This window comes from Lithobates pipiens, unplaced genomic scaffold, assembly GCF_037356315.1.
Source record: "Lithobates pipiens isolate NorthernLeopardFrog02 unplaced genomic scaffold, aLitPip1_a1.2 Scaffold_3, whole genome shotgun sequence".
Taxonomy (NCBI): Eukaryota; Metazoa; Chordata; class Amphibia; order Anura; family Ranidae; genus Lithobates; species Lithobates pipiens.
In genome coordinates this window covers 61,386,890-61,406,861 of record NW_027507790.1, presented here as the reverse complement: position 1 = coordinate 61,406,861, position 19,972 = coordinate 61,386,890, and the positions used below count along the sequence as shown (strand labels likewise).

Below are 19,972 nucleotides of genomic sequence, written 5' to 3'. Positions count from 1 at the left end.
CACACCCTCAGTACCGGCGCCACTGCCGCGCCTTGCTATGCTCATCGGGCTCCGCTTGCCCATCTGGGGACACGGGAGCTCCATGGTGGATGCTGTCAGCTGGAGGGGCAGGAGAAGAGCTGACACATCCGCTCTCTTCCCCTTCTTTTTGTGACCCGGAAAGCGACGCCTCTGACTTCACTTCCGGGTCAAGCTCTCAATGTCCCTGGCTAGCTCAGCTGGGAAATGTTTTGCAGTGTGATTTCATGGAGAGCAGAGGAGTCGTGCAGGGTCTTTTAGACCCTACATATCTCGGAGAACCTGCGCCAAAAAAACATTGCAAGGGCATAGGATCCCCCTCTTCATTCAAAAATCAAAATTCAGAGAGAATGATGAAACAAGCGAATGCTTGTTTGATCATCGTCAGAATTTAGATTTAGATTTTTGACTGAAGAGAGGGGAGCCTATGCCCTTCACGGAAGTTTGATCCATCTCAAACTTTCACTTTGGAGATTTTCTTTTTCCTTTTAATTTTATATTGGATCCACATTGCTTCTGATGACTACCATGTATAGTTAGAGCTATATGCTACATATGATTCCTGAAGAAGTGGGCGGCCCTGTGAAACTCGTAGGCTTGCACTATGGGAAATCATTAACCTTCTATATTCGTTATGCATTAGCTCTGTGAATATATTCAGTGCTGTTGGATATTCACTATAATATCTGTTTATTGTTCTTAACATGCAATTTAATAAAGATCTGTATTATTTTTATTTTTTTTATATATATATATATATATATATATATATATATATATATATATATATATATATATATATATATATATATATATATATATATATATATATATACAAATTTGTAGTAGTCTGTTTTCAGAGGCATATTTCAAGTCCCATTTGTTGTGGTTCCACTTTTTTGTTCTTGATTGCTCATATCATAATGGCTTTACAGCCACTTATCCCCTTAGCGCCAACCGTATGCAAATTTGCGTTCATGGCTTGAAGTGGTTAAAACGGGGGGCATCACCCCGGTACCATTTCTTAGAGCCAGCGGTTAGCTTTTTAGTGATAACCAATGCAGCTCATAGCCGCTCGGCTGTTATCCTAAAGAAGCGGGAGGGAGTGTCGTCCCACCAGGAGACCCGATCCATAATCCGGCACATCAGCTGGCTAGGCTGAGACTGGAATGAAGGGAAACGGCTTTGATCACGTCTCCTATGTAAACACACAGAAGCAACGTCGCAACATCACTTCACTTCCGGTTTACTTGGCTGCCAATGGCACCAATTTAAAAATGGCAGTATTCAGAACTGCCGTTTTTTGCCGATCGGAATACTTTTAAGTTCAGAGGAGGGATTTGGTTTCTTTTAGATCCCCTGATCCCTCCATAAAGAGTACCTGTCACCACCTATTACAGTCACAAGGGATGTTTACATTCCTTGTGACAGCAATAAAAGTGATCAGAAAAAAAAGTGTACATTTTTTTTTTTTAAATGTTTAAAGCGCCTCTGTTGCTGCTTGCTCGCCCAGCAAAGAAAACTCATACACAAGTCGCGACCCGCATATTTAAACAGTGTTCAAATCACACATGTGAGGTATTGCTACGATCATCAGAGTGAGAGCAATAATTCTAGCAAAAGACCTCCTCTGTAACCTGGTAACCGTTAAATTTTTTTTTTTTTTTTAAGCGTCGCCTTTGGAGATTTTTATGTGCCATAGTTTGTCGCCATTCCACGAGTGTGCGCAATTCCAAAGCATGACATGTTTTGTATCCATTTACTCAGTGTAACATCCTCTCACATTATACAAAAAAATTAGACTAACTTTACTGTTTCGTTTTTTTTTCCCCCAAAACAGTGCATTTAAAAGACTGTTACGCAAATACCATGTGACATAAAATATTGCAATGATCGCCATTTTATTCTCTGGGGTTGGCTAAAAAAAAAATATAATATTTGGGGGTTCTAAGTACATTTCTAGCAAAAAATTTGGATTTTTAACTTATCAACATACAAAGAGTTTTTCCTTCAGAGGGACCACAGTTAAACCTTCCACACTTCCTAAGAAACGTAGCTAGGACAAATGACCCCTTGAGACATGGCTGCGTCATTTCCATTCTTCTAAGTAGCTCAAAGGGTGATGATAGTGCACCATTGGCTTATACCCTAGCTGTGTGCGAGGCATATAAACATTGTATCCAAGAGATGAATTTTGAAACCAAATTTGTTCAGTACCACCCACAGGTGGGTCTCATTCGACTGAGTTGAATCCCTTTAGCATCAAGGGAAGCTACCACTCCTAGGACTGCATCCCGACTAGCCCTTCCTATAATTGTGAATGATTTTATGTTCATTCCTTTCCCCTTCATGAAGCCAAGACTGGTCACTATGAATCGGCATGAAAACAACCTTGTTTTGGCGAGTGCAGTGCTTTGTGAAGTGCGTAAAGTGACAATTTGTGTTGCTGCACAACTGCGCAATGCGCTGACGGGCCATCCAGAGTAGTGCAGTATTATACAAATATGTTGCATAATATCGTATGGCTCTCAAACACAGTGAAAACGCTGCTTTCTGATGTAAACACCGAAAACTATTTTCTGCTTGCTACTAGGTCCCAAACTTGATCCAGAATAGAGGAAGTCACCCCATATACGAAGGACCAATTATAGGAGAGATTCATAGTATAAAGGCACATTTGTGTTACCTATACTTTGTAGTGCAAAATTAAACAAATCGTAAAATAGCCCACATCTTTTCCATCCTGCACATCCATAAGAACTAGGGTGTGCATGGATCCCTACACGAAACATGGTAACAAACCAGCTGGGGTTGTAAACCGATATTAAAACCAGAGATCAACTGCTAACTCTTCCTAGGGCCTCATGTACACTGCTGCTGCTAAACTGACTTGGGAGCAGTTGGGGATTTTTTTTCAACTGCTCCTGAACTCCTCTGTTATCTTATCAGTACATGTACACAGGCTAATTTATAGTCATTTCTAGGCAGTTGAGCTGAGCTTAGTGGCATTTCAAGCGCCAAACGCTTCTAAGCGTGTTGACTCGCATTTTACATGCTTTTCGTTTACAGGCGTTTTTCATTTTTGGCTATGTTGAAAAAAAAAAAAAATATATATATATGTGTGTGTGTGTGTGTGTGTGTGTGTGTGTGTGTGTGTGTGTGTGTGTGTGTGTGTGTGTGTATAAATTCCTCTTTTTTTTTAAACGCAAACGCGGCAAAACAGACGTTTTAAACGTGGGTTACTATCTGTCAAGTTAAATCGTTTCGTTCAGGGGAGGTTGTAAAAACGCCCCGTGTTCATTAAGCCTTAGAGATGCTGCCATCAGGTTAGTTCAAGTTGGTGAGCAGCTAGATCTTCTAGCAGTGGCTGAGAATACCATCTTCCTTACAGACAAAACTCTGTGCTTTATCTAATCAAAGGACCTTCAGACCCTCTGGGCATCCACAGAATAGTCTGGGAAGTTCAGGAGCTCAGCGTATTCAAAGCAGAGAATCTCCTGTTTCCTGGCCCCTCAGAGAACTAGATCTTGATTTAGAAAATTCAGGGGATGAAAAATAAGGATGCGTGGTGGAACAACATGGTAGGCCTCTGGTTTCTGGCATCCTGTAAGATTCTGAAAGTGGATCCTGACCCTCTGCCCCCCAAGGTAGGCCCAGAATATGGAGGAGGTTTTGCTGATTTTAGCTTCTTTGGCTTTTCACTCTAGACCTTTCACTTTGATTTGAAGGATGCATATGGTACTCGGTAGTTTGCATTGTTCCTGTAGCCAATCTACCCTTTTTTTTTATCATTGGCAGTCGTGGGGGGAGGGGGAGACTTGAGATGAGCGGTACAAGGGGTCAGACCCAATAGTGGCAACTCTATTATGTGGGAAGAGAATCATCAGGCAGCACAGCTCTCCTCCCACACATCTGCTCTTGGACACTCCCCATTTTATGTTTCTTAGGGCTCTGATTTTTGTGTATGCCCATACACCGTTCTCTTATTTGACCGCATGGCTGTATACACTGGAGTACAGCCACTCCCAGCATTTCATGTCTATGTCTACTGTACACAGTGCCTGGGGGAATGGGAAGAATACTGAAATGCACATTGAACCAGCTGAAGCTTCCACGTGCAAATGACCTAAATCAGAGCTGTACAACATACAGTACCTTGCAAAAGTATTCACCCCCGTGGCATTTTTCATGTTTTGTTGCCTCACAACCTGGAATTAACATGAATTGTTTGAGGATTTGCATCATTTAATTTACAGAACATGCCCACAACTTTGAAGATGTGTGTTTTATTTTTTTTATTGTGAAGCAAACAACAAATAGGACAAAATAACAGAAAAAGTCAATGTGCATAACTATTCACCCCCCTTAAGTCAACACTTTGTAGAGCCACCGGCTATCACAGTTACAAGTCACTTTGGATAAGTCTCTGTGAGATTGCCATATCTTACCACTAGGATTTTTGCCCATTCCTCCTTGCAAAACTGCTTCAGCTCATTCAAGTTGGATGGTTTTCACTTGTGACCAGTCATCTTTAAGTCTGGCCACAGATTTTCTATTGGATTGAGGTCGGGGCTTTGATTAGACCTTTCCAACACATTTACATTTTTTCCCCTTAAACCACTGAAGTGTTGCTTTAGCTGTGTGTTTGGGGTCATAGTCCTGCTGGAAGGTGAACCTCAGTCCTAGCCTCAAATCACACACAGAGTGGTGCAGGTTTTGCTCAAGAATATCCCTGTTTTTAGCATCATCCATCTTCCCCTCAACTCTGACCAGTTTCCCAGTCCCGATTGCTGAAAAACGTGACCACAGCATGATGCAGCCACCACCATGTTTCACTGTGGGGATGGTGTTCTTTGGGTGATGTTGGGTTTGTGCCAGACATAGCGTTTTCTTTGATGGCCAAAAAGTAAAATTTTAGTCTCATCAGACCACAGCACCTTCCTCCATACATTTTGGCAGTCTCCCACATGACTTTTCGCAAATTCAAAACATGCCATTTTTTTATTATTTTATTTATTTTTTATTTAGTAGTATGCGACAAACAATACAGAGGTAACTTCACAGGATGTATGATACATTTGGTTGCATACAGACAATCGTAGTGTGTGGAAAACAGAGCCAACAGTAAGAAAATCGAGGGGAAGGATACCTAGACAGTTGTGTGAGCTATTGGAAATGGGATTAAGGCACCATCCCCTGAGGATCCCCCTTTGCTCAAAAGGTCATAGATTTCAGCTCTGTAACCCTCGAAAGACCTGGATAACTGTAAATAGGGGAAGAGTATCGTGCAACAGTCAACTGGGGTCGGAACATAACGTATTTTTCGTTTATTAAGTTAAGAAAGAAAAAGTAGGGTTGAAAAGCGGGAAAGGGAGAGAGAGCAGAGCGGGGGCTGAAATGGCAAGAAAGGATAAGAGGAAAGGGGGTATTGGGGGGTAGAGTGGGTAGGGCTGGATCCCCTCTCAGGGAGCAAGAAACCCCCCCCCCCCCCGGCCCGCTAGCGCAATAGCTGGACATATTCTGGGGCAGCAATCATTTTGTTTTTTTTCTGAAAGTAATGGCTTTCTTCTGGCCACTGCCATAATGCCCAACTCTATGGGCTTATTGTCATCCTATGTACAGATACTTCAGACTCTGCAGCTCCTCCAGGGTTACCTTAGGTCTCTGTGCTTCCTCCAAATAATACCCTCCTTGCCCGATCCGTGAGTTTTGGTGTTCGGTCGTCTATTGGCAGGTTTGCTGTTGTGCCATGTTCTTTACATTTTGGTTATGAGATTTGATGGTGATCCTAGGGATCATCAAAGATTTGGATATTTTTTTTTATAACCTAGCCCTGACTTGTACTTCTCAACAAAATTGTCCCTTACTTGTTTGGAGAGTTCCTTGGCCTTCATGGCAGTGTTTGGTTAGTGGTGCCTCTTGCTTAGGTGTTGCAGCCTCTGGGGCCTTTCAAAAAGGTGTGTATATGTAATGACAGATCATGTGACACATAGATTGCACACAGGTGGACATCATTTCACTAATTATGTGACTTCTGAAGGTAATTGGTTGCCCCAGAGCTTTTATGGGCTTCATAACAAAGGGGGTGACAATTATCAGTTTTTCTGAAAAATAGTTTTATGTATATATTTTTCTAATTGTGTTCTGATCCATCGCCAATTCAGATTTAAAAAAACATAAAGGCAGTAATGTAACAAAATAGGTAAAAAGCCAAGGGGGGTGAATACTTTTGCAAGGCACCGTATGTATATTTTAAACAGGTTACACACAGTAAAGGTTAGCACATGTAATCCGTGAGAGGCCAGTGTTTGAGCAGTGGTCCACATTTGTTTGTTCCAGAAAATATTTGTATATTCACTTTGCAACCTTCCTTGTGGGCTTGTGTTGCGAGTCTATGGACCCACTTGACAGTTTTAACAGATACATATGTTTTTCCATTGAAATTAATAAAAAGAAAATGTGTTGTGCCATTGATGCTTGTGCATGTTATAGCCTGTCTATGTTCATTGATGTGCATTACAACATGAATAATGCGTCTCCATTTATTTAGTGAAAAATACCTGGTAAAAACACGGGTAAGTTTGAATGAGCTGTAAAAGCTACATACTTTAGTACTTGGCTCAACTTGAAGGATTGCATTTTTTAACAAACATTTTCTTGGTCCAGCTGTAGAAATTGGCATTGGTAAGGCAACCAAGCAATTCAAACACAGCCCTGCAATTAGGCAAATATTCTAGATATGATATTCTAGAGATGATGGTTGTGAACATGTATTGTAGGTCTTATTCTCTGACAGCTGCGGTGGATTGTGGTCACAGAAAAGACTGCAATTTGCTTTGGCCAGATCTGTACGTAATCTGTCCTGTTTAATTTGCTCTTCATTGATGTCATTCACTTCTTTATGTTGAATTAATGTTCTTCTTTTCTGCTCTGCATTTATGAAATTCATGCAAAGAGTAAGGGTCGGTTTACATCCACCTAATAAAACTGCAGGATGCAGCATTCAGTGCATACCAAATGTGCAGCAGGTTATATGCTTCAGTGGATTGCTTTAAATCAAGCAGTGGTCTAAGGCCTAATTGTGAGAAAATACTTATGTGAAAAAAATAAAACTCTCCTAAATTCGATATTGTTTGTATCTGAGTTGTTAGGAGAAAAATCCCTTCTTATTTGGAACTTTTTTTCTTCCAATTTTTAGGCTGGGAGCACCATGAACTATGGACTTTTACCAGAAGATATCATTGTGCCTACTACAGAGTATCCTATCACAACAAGGTCTCCAACTCAAGAATACTCTCGATCAGAAAGGGAAAAAAAGAAGAAGAAAAGGAAAAAAAGATCCCGTTCAAGATCACATTCTCCAAAGATTCATTATGATTCCAAATCCCGTTCCCATTCAAAAGTCAAGCATTCTCTTCCTACAGCTTATAGAACAGTTAGACGCTCCAGGTAGGCTTCAGATCAGGCTTATGCAAAAGTAATCTTATTTCTATACCATTAAGTATTCCAGTTACAGTAAGACCTCTACAATGTGATCTTTGAGAATTTCTGAGCTATCCTTGATATAAAAAGTACATACTGACAGGGTTATAAGCAAGCACTTGAAAGTGTGCAACACTTATTCAGGTTCCAAGTTTTTTATTTTTTATTTTTAACCAACAAAATAAGTCATCCAAATAAAGTGCATCAGATAAAAATTGGGGATGAAAAAAATAGAAATCAGTTAATATTCATAGAAATGTCACAAATCAAGTTACTTTAAAGTGTCACTAAACCCACATAATAAAAAAAAAAACTATCAATAAATGGTGTATTACATGCTGTTCATACTCATTCGCTATGGGATTGGTTTTATGTATTTTGCTGTTCCTCTTATCTCCACCTTCTGTTCATGTTCCCAATGCAGAGCACTTTCAGCAGCTACTGCACATGCTCCGTTTTCAGTGCTTTGCTATGCTGAGTATTTCCTTCCTATCACTTCTGAGCAGCCCATATAAATACACAGTGATAAGTGACAGCCTACTCATCCTCCTCCATAACTAACCATCTATACACAGTGGGGGTGGATATTACATCTTGATTGATGGTGGCTTCTCCTCCTTGTTCTAGGACACAGGCTGGAGAGAGGTGACACAAGCTGTGACTGGCAGAAATATGCCCACACCATGTTATTGCCAAAAATATTTGATTTCAAATATATATATTTGTATGATGATTTCAAACTGAGTATTGATATTACTTAATTTACTCTCTATCCCAAAGGCTGTTTTTTGTTTTGTTTTTTGTTTTTTAACCTGACCGACAGCAGAGGACTAAAAGCTCCTCCTGCTTATGTTTCCCTGCAGACAGGCTGGGAAAGATCTGGATCATGTGACCGCTGTATATCAATTAGGAAAAAGGTACTTGGATGTGGTTTTTGTTTTTGTTTGTTTTTTTTGTTTTTTTAGTAAAATACTTAGTGCCATCATCCACATAAGAAATATTAGCGACAATGTGAATTAAACAGTGTTTAGTATCACTTTAATTACGCTTTCTGTTTTAAATCTGCTTTACTACTTGTCACACAGTTGTGTGTATATATAACCATAGTTGCTGCTGAAAATTAGATCAGAGTTGTCATGGGACAGAATATTGTGATTTCATACTGTGTTCTTGTCTGAAGACAGTGATTTTAAGTTTTCTCTCTTTCCTCCTTTTAGCTGTATAAACGAATATTGTTTTTTTAGTGAAAAATTATTAATTTTATGTCCTATCCAGAGGCTAAACCATTCAGTTAATTTCTTGCTTTTTTACTGCCTTTTAAAATCATGTAACTGAAAATTGATACCTGAGGGAATCTGTTTTTCTACTCTGCATACACACTCTGATAACTGAAGCAGTGTGAACCTTTTGTTCTGAAGACAGGGCTATTCACTTGTTTGAAAACTATAGATGACACCTTAGACATTAAGGTAACCTGTAGATTCAAATCAATTTGTCTACATATTTTTTATATTTTATTTCTGCATAATAGTAAAGAGTGTGTACATTTTATGATTGGAAAAGGTGATATCAGAAAGCACACATTTTTTTCTAGGATAACTATAGTCAAGATTGGGAATGAATGCGAAATATAAATGTGGGAAAGACTGGTTTGTGAGGGGAAAAAGGATATAGAGGACTAGAAGGGGAAAGAGAAGTTGGAAGGGCCCACTAACAATGGCAAAAGGAAATGGGTAGGAGAGTAATGGAACTAGTGAGAGGGTCGAGAGAAGAAAAGGTGCTGTCTGTGGCGAGAGACTCAGCTGCAGGAGCAGTGAATTGAAGAAGATGGAAATTTATGTTTATGGAGGTATTGACAATTGGTGGAGGAATATAAAAATTAGCCGTAGTGTTGGAAGTCCACCCAGTAAAACTAGGCAGTCCAGAATGTTTCCTCTCTGTAGAGCAAGGACACAAGATCTTCCATTAGCATTGCTTTCAATCATTCTAAAAACCACTGTTCCAATGTAGGAGTTGTATGCTTTTACAGATCCAGAATGCATCTTCTAGCTGCATTTGATGAAGAGATGTATGACATGAAATGGATAAGATGAGATTGTTTTCCAAGTTTACAGCAGTGAGTTTTTTTAGCAGATTTGTTTAGCTTTTCTCCAGCTCTGTCGATGGGGGGATTTGGGTAATTCCCAGAAGATTTGAAGAATCATGTCACTTTAGGAGTTGCAACACCAACATGCAGTGGAGATTGAAGGTATATAGTGTTGGAGTAGGTCATGATGAAATCTATACGATTTGGCTAACCGGACTCCCAGTAGTTTGTCAAGAAATAACGTCTCCTGTGTGTATCAGATTTAGGGTACATCTTGTATGGCACAGAGTAAAATTGTGTTTCTCCAAATCCTGTGTCATTAGGGAAGGGAGGGTCAAGATTTTGTTTTATAGATTTTGGGGGTTACTGTGTAAGTGGATTCTATAAGTGGGTGTTTTGTGAGGGTTTGTCAGGAGTGGATGTTGCAGCCAGGGTAGACCCCCAAAGGGGAAGAGGAGTAAAGTATTGTTCCAGTTGTACATGTTGCTTTGGTGGTCTCGTGAGTGCACCACTCGAATTCTTGCTTGATTTTATCTTTTTTTCTAGATCCAGAAAAAGTGAGGAATCGATTTCCAAAAGGAATCTTGAGTGTAGTATTGTTGGAAATGTTTGTCATCTACAATCTTGGGGGAAACCATGTGAATGTTGTGCCATTTGGTAAAGTGGTTTTAAAAGAGGAATATGACCAAAGCTTTTCTCTTCTGCTTTACAGGAGTGCACTTCCTTTTGCATTAAAGCAATGCCAGTATTAAGTTAGGTTAAAAGAAAAAAGGGCCTCAGTGGTGCTTTATTTGTGTTTTTGGAAAGATTATAATTTTCTTTTCTCTTATATTTACAGACTGACACAGCTTCTTCTCTTTAGACCATTGGTTTGTTATGCCACCTTCAGGAGAAGACTAGGCATTACATTTTAACATATGATAATAAAACTAGAACTTTCTAGTTCCGCTGAAGGGGTGTTCCCTTGGGTAACAACCCCTCAGCATGCTACTGCAGCCTCAGTTTTATTTTGTCTAGTGAAGGTTGTGGCGTGCCTAGGCTTGCTGCTGGACTCCAGGGAAGTGAGAGGTTTCTCCCTTCAGGCAAGATGCAGACTCTGAGCCACGGTAAAACTGCTGATGAACCGCAAGTGGTCGTCGCTGTGCTTCTACATGTGAGTCCTGGGACTCATGGTGGCCTCCTTCGAGGCAGTACCATATGCCCAGTTCCACACCAGAGTCCTGCAGAAGGAGATCTTGACGAAGTGGGACAGATCTCCATTGTCCGACAGATCCAGGGGAGCCAGTTAGTCAGGGGTTCCCTGATCTGGTGGCTGAGGTCCCCAGTTCTTCAGTCTGGGAAGTCGTTCCTACATCTGAAATGGACGGTGATCGCAAGGGACTCCAGCCTATTCGGCTGGGGGGGAGTAATGGGAGTTCGGTAGACTCAGGGCCTCTGGTCGATGGAGGAATCCAAGTTGCCGACCAATCTGCTCGAACTGAGAGCGATCAAGCTATGCCTCTCCACATGGTCAATGAGACTGCAAGGGTGTCCGATCAGGATCCAGTCAGACAGCGCCACTGCTATTGCATACGTCAATCACCAAGGAGGAACAAGAAGCTCTGCCGCCCTGCACGGGAGGTCACTCACATACTTCGGTGGGCAGAGCAACATGTATCGGCCCTGTTGGCCATTTACATCCCGGGTGTGGTGACCTGGCAGGCGGACTATCTAAGTCGTTGGATGCTGGACCCAGGAGAATGCGTGTTGCATCCAGAGGTGTTCAGGCTACTGTGCATGTGGTGGGGCACACCAGACTTATATCTTCCTGCCTCCCGTCTCAATCGTAAGGTGGCCGAGATTCGTGTCCAGGACAAGAGATCCGCGGGCAGACGCGTCAGAAGCGCTGGTGGCTCTGTGGGATCAATACCAGCTGATCTACGCCTTTCCTCCACTGAAACTGTTACCACGTCTGCTTTGCAGAGAGGAAGCTGAGGGGATCCCAGTAATACTGGTTGTTTCAGATTGGCCTCAACGTCCTTGGTACGCAGACCTAGTGGGCCTGGTGGCAGACGCTCCCTGGCGACTGCCGTTGCGAGAGGACCTTCTGTCTCAAGGTCCGATTCTTCATTCTGCTTTACCATCACTGGCTTTAGCGGCATGGCTATTGAGAGCCAGGTGTTGAGGAACCGGGGTCTGTCGGACTCAGTGATCCCAGCTATGTTGAGAGCACGGAAATCTTCTCAGAAGATATATCTTCGTACCTGGAAGGCCTGCATCTCAATGTGTGAGAAAGGATGGCATCCGCGCTCCTTTTCTATATCCAAGATCCTGCTGTTTCTTCAGCAAGGGATGAACCAGAAATTGGCGTTAAGCACCATTAAAAGACAAAGATCCGCTTTGGCTGTCCTTTTTCAGCGACCCCTGCCATCTCACTCTCTATAGTGATTACTTTTGCTCAAGGGGTGCGACATGTAGTCCCTCTGGTGCGTCCGTTGACCCCGTGGGATCTGAACCCGGTATTATCGGCGCTTCAGAAACCGCCATTTGAAAATATCAGTTTCCCCTGTTGACTCTTTCCCAGAAAGTGGTCTTTCTAGTGGCCATTACATCGGCCAGGAGGGTTTCGGAACTGGCGGCCTTGTCCTACAAGTCGCCCTATCTGGTTATCCACAAGGATAAGGTGGTGTTGCGTCCGCAACAGTCTTCCTGCTGAAGGTAGTCTTGGCGTTTCACATCAATGAGGACATTGTGTTACCATCTCTGTGTCCTAAGCAGACACATCCTAAGGAGGTGGCCCTTCATGCTGTGGACGTGGTTCAGGCTCTGAAGGTGTATTTGTCTGCCACTGTTCCCTTCCAGAAATCAGACTTACTGTTTGTTTCGGTGGCTGGTCCACAGAAAGGCATAGCGGTCTCGTCAGCCACCATTTCCAGGTGGATCAGACATATTGTAGTATAAGCCTACACCTTGAACGGGCAGGTGCCCCCCTTTCCGGTCACGGCCCACTCCACGAGGGCAATCGTAACGTCTTAGACCTTCCGACATCAAGCGTCTGTCGCTCAGGTGTGTAAAGCGGCGACCTGGTCGTTTGTCCACACGTTTACAAAGTTCTACAAGGTACATGTCAGTGCATCGGGTGATGCCTGTTTTGGGTGCAAAGTTTTGCAGGCAGCTGTATAGTTGCAATTGCATATGCAATTTTTTCCTTTTTTGGGGGGTAAAAACGCAGTACCTTTTAAGTTAATGCACTGTTGCATTTGTTACCGCAGTTTTTGGTGTGGTTTGAGGGTATTGCTTCTCCGTTGAGGAGCACCCTGTTTTTTGTGGTGGTTTTTCCACTGTCGTAAGTTATACTGCTTGTTGACGTACAGAGGCTGCAGTAGCATGCTGAGGGGTTGTTGCCTAAGGGACCGCCCATTGGGCAGAACTAGAAAGTTCTAGTTTTATTATCACATGTTAACATGTAATGCCTAGTCTTCTCCTGAAGGTGGCATAACAACCCAATGGTCTAAAGAGAAGCTGTGTCAGTCGGTGAATTACAGAGAAAAGGATTTTATGGTGAGTACAAAAAAATCCTATTCTGGTAGCATTGCACTGTAACCTCCCATCCATGTATGTGTTGTAAATTGTGTATCATTCATTACATCACTTAAAATACTAAATAGTTCTAGAGTCTAAACCAGCGGTCTTTAAACTTGCAGCCCTTTGCTTGCCTTTATCTGGCCCTTTGGGCACTAGTTTTACTGGCACCAACAATAGGGCATGATTCCTACCACTGACACCAAAAAAGCGGCAGTATTCCTTCCCCTGTTATCAAAGATGTTTGATAGAAATTCTATGTAACATTGAGAAATGTTTAAAACTTAATGTCTATGTATGCCTTTTACTTTAGGAGAGCTTGAATAACTTTATGCCACAGCATTGTTATCCACAAAGGAAAATTGGTTTGTTTAGATTGTTAACATTCAAACATGAACAGGTCAGGTTGGCGAGGGCACACATTAACATGAGGAGGTAATTTGTTTTTAAGTAGAACATTTTTTTTTCACTACCTGGCACACTGCAGAGTACAGTTGAGGTGTTATTTACTAAAGGCAAATACACTTTACACTACAAGTTCACTCAGAAGTGCAGTCGCTGTAAATCTGAGAGGGACATGTACGGAAAAATAAGCAGCATTTTTGCTTGCACATGATTTGATGATAGAAATCAGCAGAGCTTTCCCTCATTTCAATCTTTCCCTCAGATCTACAGTGATTGCACTTCCAAGTGCACTTCTAGTGTAAAGTGGATTTGCCTTTAGTAAATCAACCCCATGGTTTCCTGACTAAGCTATGAAGTTAAGTTCTTTGCACTTTATGCTTATGCGCTTAAAAATGTTTTTTTCTTCTGCAAGTTTTGTACTCACCGTAAAATGCTTTTTTCTGCATTCTTTGATGGACACTACACTCTAATTATGTCTGTGGCCAGTTATTCTATGTACTGGCTTGTGACTGAACTAGCAGATGGCAATTTAGCCTCCAGCTGCTACTGCCCCTGGACTTGGGGCACTGCTTGGACCTGCTTTTGTGGCTAGAATCCTACTTCTGAAGGGGGATCTATAACCTAATTGGCAAATATTTAAGAACTCCTCTGTGTCCTTTATTAAACAGAGAAAATAATTTTACTACATGCACCTAAAAATCCTATTTTTATGGAGATTGCTATGAAGGTAGGGCTATTACCCATGCATTAGTACCTATTCAGAATGTGTTTATCTTATTTGGGTGGTATGGTAGCGATTAGTTGCAAACGCACACAGCATACCCAGTTGATATGTGACCTGAGAGGTAATGACTTCTGCCTCGCTGACAAAAGGTTCTATGCAAGATCTATCTATGCATGTTGTTACTTTGAACCTACTGAAGCCAACCATATTCATGATGAGCATATAGCCAAATCTGTCAAATGTCTTGCTTTCTGACCCCTGACTTTTAAGATGTTTTTGTATGCCATTTATTGCTTCTCATTATTTTAGATCTCGCTCACGGTCACCGAGAAAAGTTTCTCAGTCATCAGAAAGGAGAAGAGAAGATGACCGGACAGTTTCATGTTCTTATCGTGCTGGATACACTCCTGGAAACAGCAGGAAACGATCACGGTAAAACTATTTTTCACATCGTATATAATGTGTTTTGCTTAGAGACTTTAACTGTGCCCACATTGGGCAAAATGCCTGTCTGTCTTAAATAGATTTATTAAGATCTCATTTGCTGAGATTTAGTTTGCTAAATCACTTTCTTTCACATACATTGTGGTACACAGGAAATCATACAGTACGTTTATACTACTGCTGCCTACAAGAGGGTTGAACACCACCTCTACCTAGCATGCATCACTTTTTTTTGCTAGGGTCATAGGAGGGTGGACATCTTTTTTCTTTTGTGAAAAGTCTAAACAGGGTTTTGGCCCTTTTGTAATAGAGCAAGTAGATCTGATGTCTGCAGCCTTAAGCCTAGTACACCCCTGGCCGAATGTCAGGTGACATTTGCCAGTTCAATAAAACGTCACAGGAAATCTGGAAAAAGGCAGACCATGGAGTCAGTGGGATCCACTGAAGCTCACCTCAGATGCAAGTGCCCTGGGGTTGGGGAGCCCATCTAGAAAAAAAGCCAGGGCACCTATGACAAGGGGGTAGCCAGATCCCCTTCCAACCTCAGGGAGCTCAGAGCAGTGAGCAAAGCCTTAAGGGCCTTTGAAGGCTAAATCTTAGGAAAAGAAATACAGATTCACTCAGACAGCACCACAGCGGTAGCCTACCTAAATCGCCAGGTGTATACCAGATCCAAAGCCCTTCTGGATTTAGTAAAGGAGATTTTGAGCTGGGCCAAGCACAGTACTCTCACTGTCAGCAGTCTTCATAAAAGGGGCAGACAATCAGGAAGCAGACTTCCTCAGTCACTAACTTGTCAGACAGGGAGACTGGGAGCTGAACCCCAAGGTATTCCAGGCATTAGTCCAAAAATTTGGTTCAAGATCCAGTTTCAAGAACAGGAAGGTAAAGAAGTTCTTCTCCCTCTCTCAGGAAAGAGTGAGAGGGCCTGGATGCCCTAGCCCAGGAATGGATGTTCCCATTGGTTTAAGCCTTTCCTCCTCTGGCGCTGATTCTTCAAGTCATTCAAAAACTCAGCTGATCTTCGGCCCGCTTCCTCCTGGTTTGCTCCATGGTTGCCAAGGAGGGCGTGGTTTGCAACCTTGAAAGTGCTTTCAGTAGCACCTCCCTGGAAGCTTCCGGACTCCAGGAAAACTAGGGTGCAGTGTTGCACCCCAGACCGGAGTTCTTCCATCTGACGGCTTGGTTTGTGAGCGCCAGATCCTCAGAGGTAAAGGCTGCTTAGAGTGATAGACACTCTCCTCTTGAGCAGGAAACCAGTAACCAGAAAGATATACTTTAACCACTTCAATACAGGGCACTTATACGCCTTCCTGCCAAGACCAATTTTCAGCTTTCAGCACTGTCACACGTTGAATGACAATTGCGCGGACATGTTATACTGTACCCAAACTACATTTTTATCATTTTGTTCCCACAAATAAAGCTTTCTTTTGGTGGTATTTGATCGCCTCTGGGATTTTTATTTTCTGCTAAACAAATTTAAAAAAAAACGAAAATTTTGAATAAACATCTTTTTTGTTTGTTACAAAACTTTGTAAATAGGTATGTTTTCTCCTTCACTGATGGGGCTGCACTGACGGGCACTGATAAGGCGGCACTGATGGGCACCGATGAAGTGGCATTGATGGGCACTAATATGCGGCACTGATATGTGACATGGATGGGCACTGATAGGTGGCACAGATAGGCACTTATAGGCGGTATTGTAGTGTAACGTATTGTACTGATGGATGCCAATCAGTGACAATAATGCATGCCAATCAGTGATGCCCATTGTTGGCACTGACTGGCATACCTGGTGGTCTAGGGTGGCATCCCTGGTGGTCCAGTGTTGGCATCCTCGGAGGGGCTGCGCTGATCGATCAGCACAGACCCCCCTGTGGGAGGTGCAGCTGATCAGCTCTCCTCTACTCGTGCCTGACAGACGCGAGTGTGGAAAAGCCGATCACCGGCTCTTCCTCTTTACACTGTGATCAGCCGTGATTGGATCACGTGGTAAAGAGTCTCCGTCAAAGACTCTTTACTGAGATCGTAGACTGACACACCGCACCACTGATCGCCGCGATGCACGCCCCCAGGGGCGTGCTGCGGCTTAATATCCGGAGGTCGTTATATGACGCCCAGTCAGGATATTGAAACCACTTTGCCGCCATCATTCTGCTATATGGCGGACAGCAAGAGGTTAAAGTATGGAAAATCTTTTGTACCTGGTGTAAACAAAAAGAGGTTGTTTCCACCTCAATCCCCGAATTTCTTATTGATGGGGGTAGAGAAGGGTGTGGCAGTGAACACTCTTTGGGTACAAGTGGCCACACTTTCTGTTTTCCTTAATGCTAAGGTTTTTGGTGGCCAGGGATAGGGCTACCCTGGTCACGAAAGATGGGTTCCATCTTGAGACCTAACCAGGGTTCTAGAGGCATTATCTAGACACCCCTTTGAACCCATAGAAGAGGTTCCACTTAAGTTTAAAATGAGGCTTTCAGCCGGAAATTACCACAGCTAGAAGGATAGTAGAATTACAGGGTCTCACCATTAAAGAAACTTTTGTTGATCCTGCCATACAGGATCACCCTCAGACAAAATCTTTTATATCTGCCCAAGGTATCATCAGCCTTCCATAGGACGCAAGTAATAAACTTGCCATCCTTTTGTCACAACCCTAAAAATGAGGGGGAAAAGAGATTGCCTAGATTTAAGGATGATTTTTGCATTGTGACTGTTAGTTTTTCTTTTTTTCACCTTCTGAGAGATATAGACTTAAGGAGATGCCTCCTTTCATCTAGAAAAGGTTAGGGATTTTAGGAGATCCAATTACCTCCTAATCCTTTTTTCTGAACCAAGGAAGGGACTGTCAGGCCTCAAAATCCTCAGTCTTAGTGGATAAGGCAAGCCATTTCTGTAGCATACGAAAGCTCAGGTATCCCTGTACCAGCAAAGTTGAAAGCACACTCAACTAGAGCTCTGGCAACCTCCTGAGCTGAAAAAGCAGGTGCCTCCTGGGAGCAAATTCTTAACGCAGCCACCTGGTCCAGCCAAGACACTTTCCTGAAGCACTACCGAGTGGAGGTCCTATTGCAGCAAGACCTAGCCTTCGGTCGAAAGGTGCTACAGGCAGTGGTCCCACCCTAAGGTAGGCCTGTGGATTACTTGATTAACCTCTCATGTGTTGCCATCCTGGAAAGTGAGGTGAGAAAGCCGATGGTTACTTACCGATAACAGTATTTCTACGAACCTTCCAGGATGGCAGGCCTACTTCCCGTCCTGTTATGGGTGGAGTAAACGGTGTATACAATAGGTGGTAAGTGCCCAAGTATCTAAAGATCCCTTGTGAATCAGTTGGAGAATTACTTTACAACTGAGGGACAAGGGGGGGGAGGTGGGGCCTTTTAACAGCTGTGAACTGATTGTTTCCTGTAGGGAGGGTCCTATCCTCTCTGTGTTGTCGTCCTGGAAGGTTAGTAGACATACCGTTATCGGTAAGTAACCATGGGTTTTCATTGGGGAAATGTGAGAAAAGCTCCTGACCCTTGTTAAAAAAAAAAAAAATTGTGCTGCACCAAAACACATGATACTTTACCATGCTTTTCAAGAAGAAAATAATTGATTTGTAAAGTTACATTTACTTTTCTATTTCCTGGTTAATTGAAGCACTTAGCTGACATAGCCCAAGCTTCACAGATGCCATGTCACCAGTGCCTTCGAGGGAGGGCTCTTCCCCTCCAATCCTCTCTCCCAAGATTTTCTGTAGTAAGGCTTATTAAGGAATGGGGGTTCTATTAGGCGTTCTTTTTACTTTCTACTGTTGAAAAGTAAACACCTAGTTTCTGCAGTTTTCTCATCAGCGTGACGTGTACAAATATTGCTGCCAATGTACCCTGCAGAGATATTCTACAACATCACTGTATGGAATTTAATTTCAAAGCCCATTTTTGTGTAGAAATAGCACAGCTGTTTTGTCCAAATAGACGGGCATTAAAAAAAAATCTTAATACTTTTTCAGGTTATATAGTTAGTCATTTTTCTGAAGGCATCAGGCAACGGATGTGATAATGAAGATTGACTCCAGGTCTACAGATCTTGCTGTGCTTTGTAGTACTTTTTCACAGCGTATAAGCTAGAGAAGACCAGTCTCTTGCTGTGCCTGCAAGAAGAGCTTTGTGTTTTTGCAAACTGCATGCTCCTTTTTTTTTTATTTTTTTTATTTTTTACTTTTTTTACTTTTTTTTTGGACACTTGGGTATTGTCCAGATTCCTGATGTGTATCTGTATTTCATTCTATATCACTAAAGGCAATACATTTCGGCTTTGAAATTGTACATATACACAGGCTGCTGACCAATTTATATGAAGCAACAGTTCTTATAAGGCTTTATGTGGAGACTAATGATAGAATAAATGGCTTTCTGACCGTTGCGAGTTTTAGCTCTGGAAAATATATTTTGTATATGTTGTTGGTGTACCTGATCTACATTTTCCTTTTAATAATTTCCTTTGAATTTCGGGTAATGCATACATTAAACATTTGTACTAAAATAAGTTACTGCTTTATGCATATATTGACCCTATATAGACCAAAAAATTGTTCCCACTATAGTATTGGAAAACTGAATTGCCAAATGAGCAACACAGCATACAGTGTAGGGCTTAATGAAAATATTTATTTAATAATTAAAATTTATATGACATCCTCCTTTGGAGGTAAATTCATCAGTACAAAAACAAGATGTAAATCCAGTGGCTACTGTGCTAAATATATAAATGAATTTAAACCTCTCAACAAAGTGGAATAAATAGCAGCGCTTCTCCATATAATCAAGCTAAAAGTGAACTGCATACACAGTGACCAATTGTATGCCTACTTAATACTGTGTAACATATAATCTTTACAAAAAATTTTGCTGCCCCTACAAAAACTCACAAAGAAAACATTACCAAGATTTTTATTCTACTCCATTCATCGAGCCACACATTCTTCACAGGGAGTGTTTTTTGATTTCACGACATATGTGGTGCACAGATGTTTTCTTTGTGAGTTTTTGTAGGTGCAGCAAATTTTTTTTGTAAAGATTATATGTTGCACAGTATTGCATAGTCATAGAATTGGTCACTCTGTATGCAGTTCACTATTAGCTTGATATTAGAAGCGCCGCCATTTATTCCACTTTGAGAGGGCTAAATTCATTTGAAAGCGGCTGCTTTAGTTTTTCTTTAGACACTACTTTTTTACTTATCCAGAAGCGCAGTGGTGG

At 41.9% G+C, this 19,972-nt stretch overlaps 1 protein-coding gene across 4 annotated transcripts in view; it reads left to right on the top strand.

Annotated features, from left to right (window-relative positions):
- Positions 1–19,972, top strand: part of SFSWAP (splicing factor SWAP) — a 222,696-nt gene that overhangs the window by 157,092 nt on the left and 45,632 nt on the right. For 3 of the 4 annotated variants that reach the window (XM_077461776.1, XM_077461774.1, XM_077461777.1), the window contains 3 exons: positions 7,217–7,467; positions 8,364–8,417; positions 14,586–14,708. In XM_077461776.1, the coding sequence (XP_077317902.1) occupies positions 7,217–7,467; positions 8,364–8,417; positions 14,586–14,708 (428 nt within the window). The remainder of the gene's footprint in view (positions 1–7,216; positions 7,468–8,363; positions 8,418–14,585; positions 14,709–19,972) is intronic. The other variant, XM_077461775.1, reaches the window with a different exon arrangement.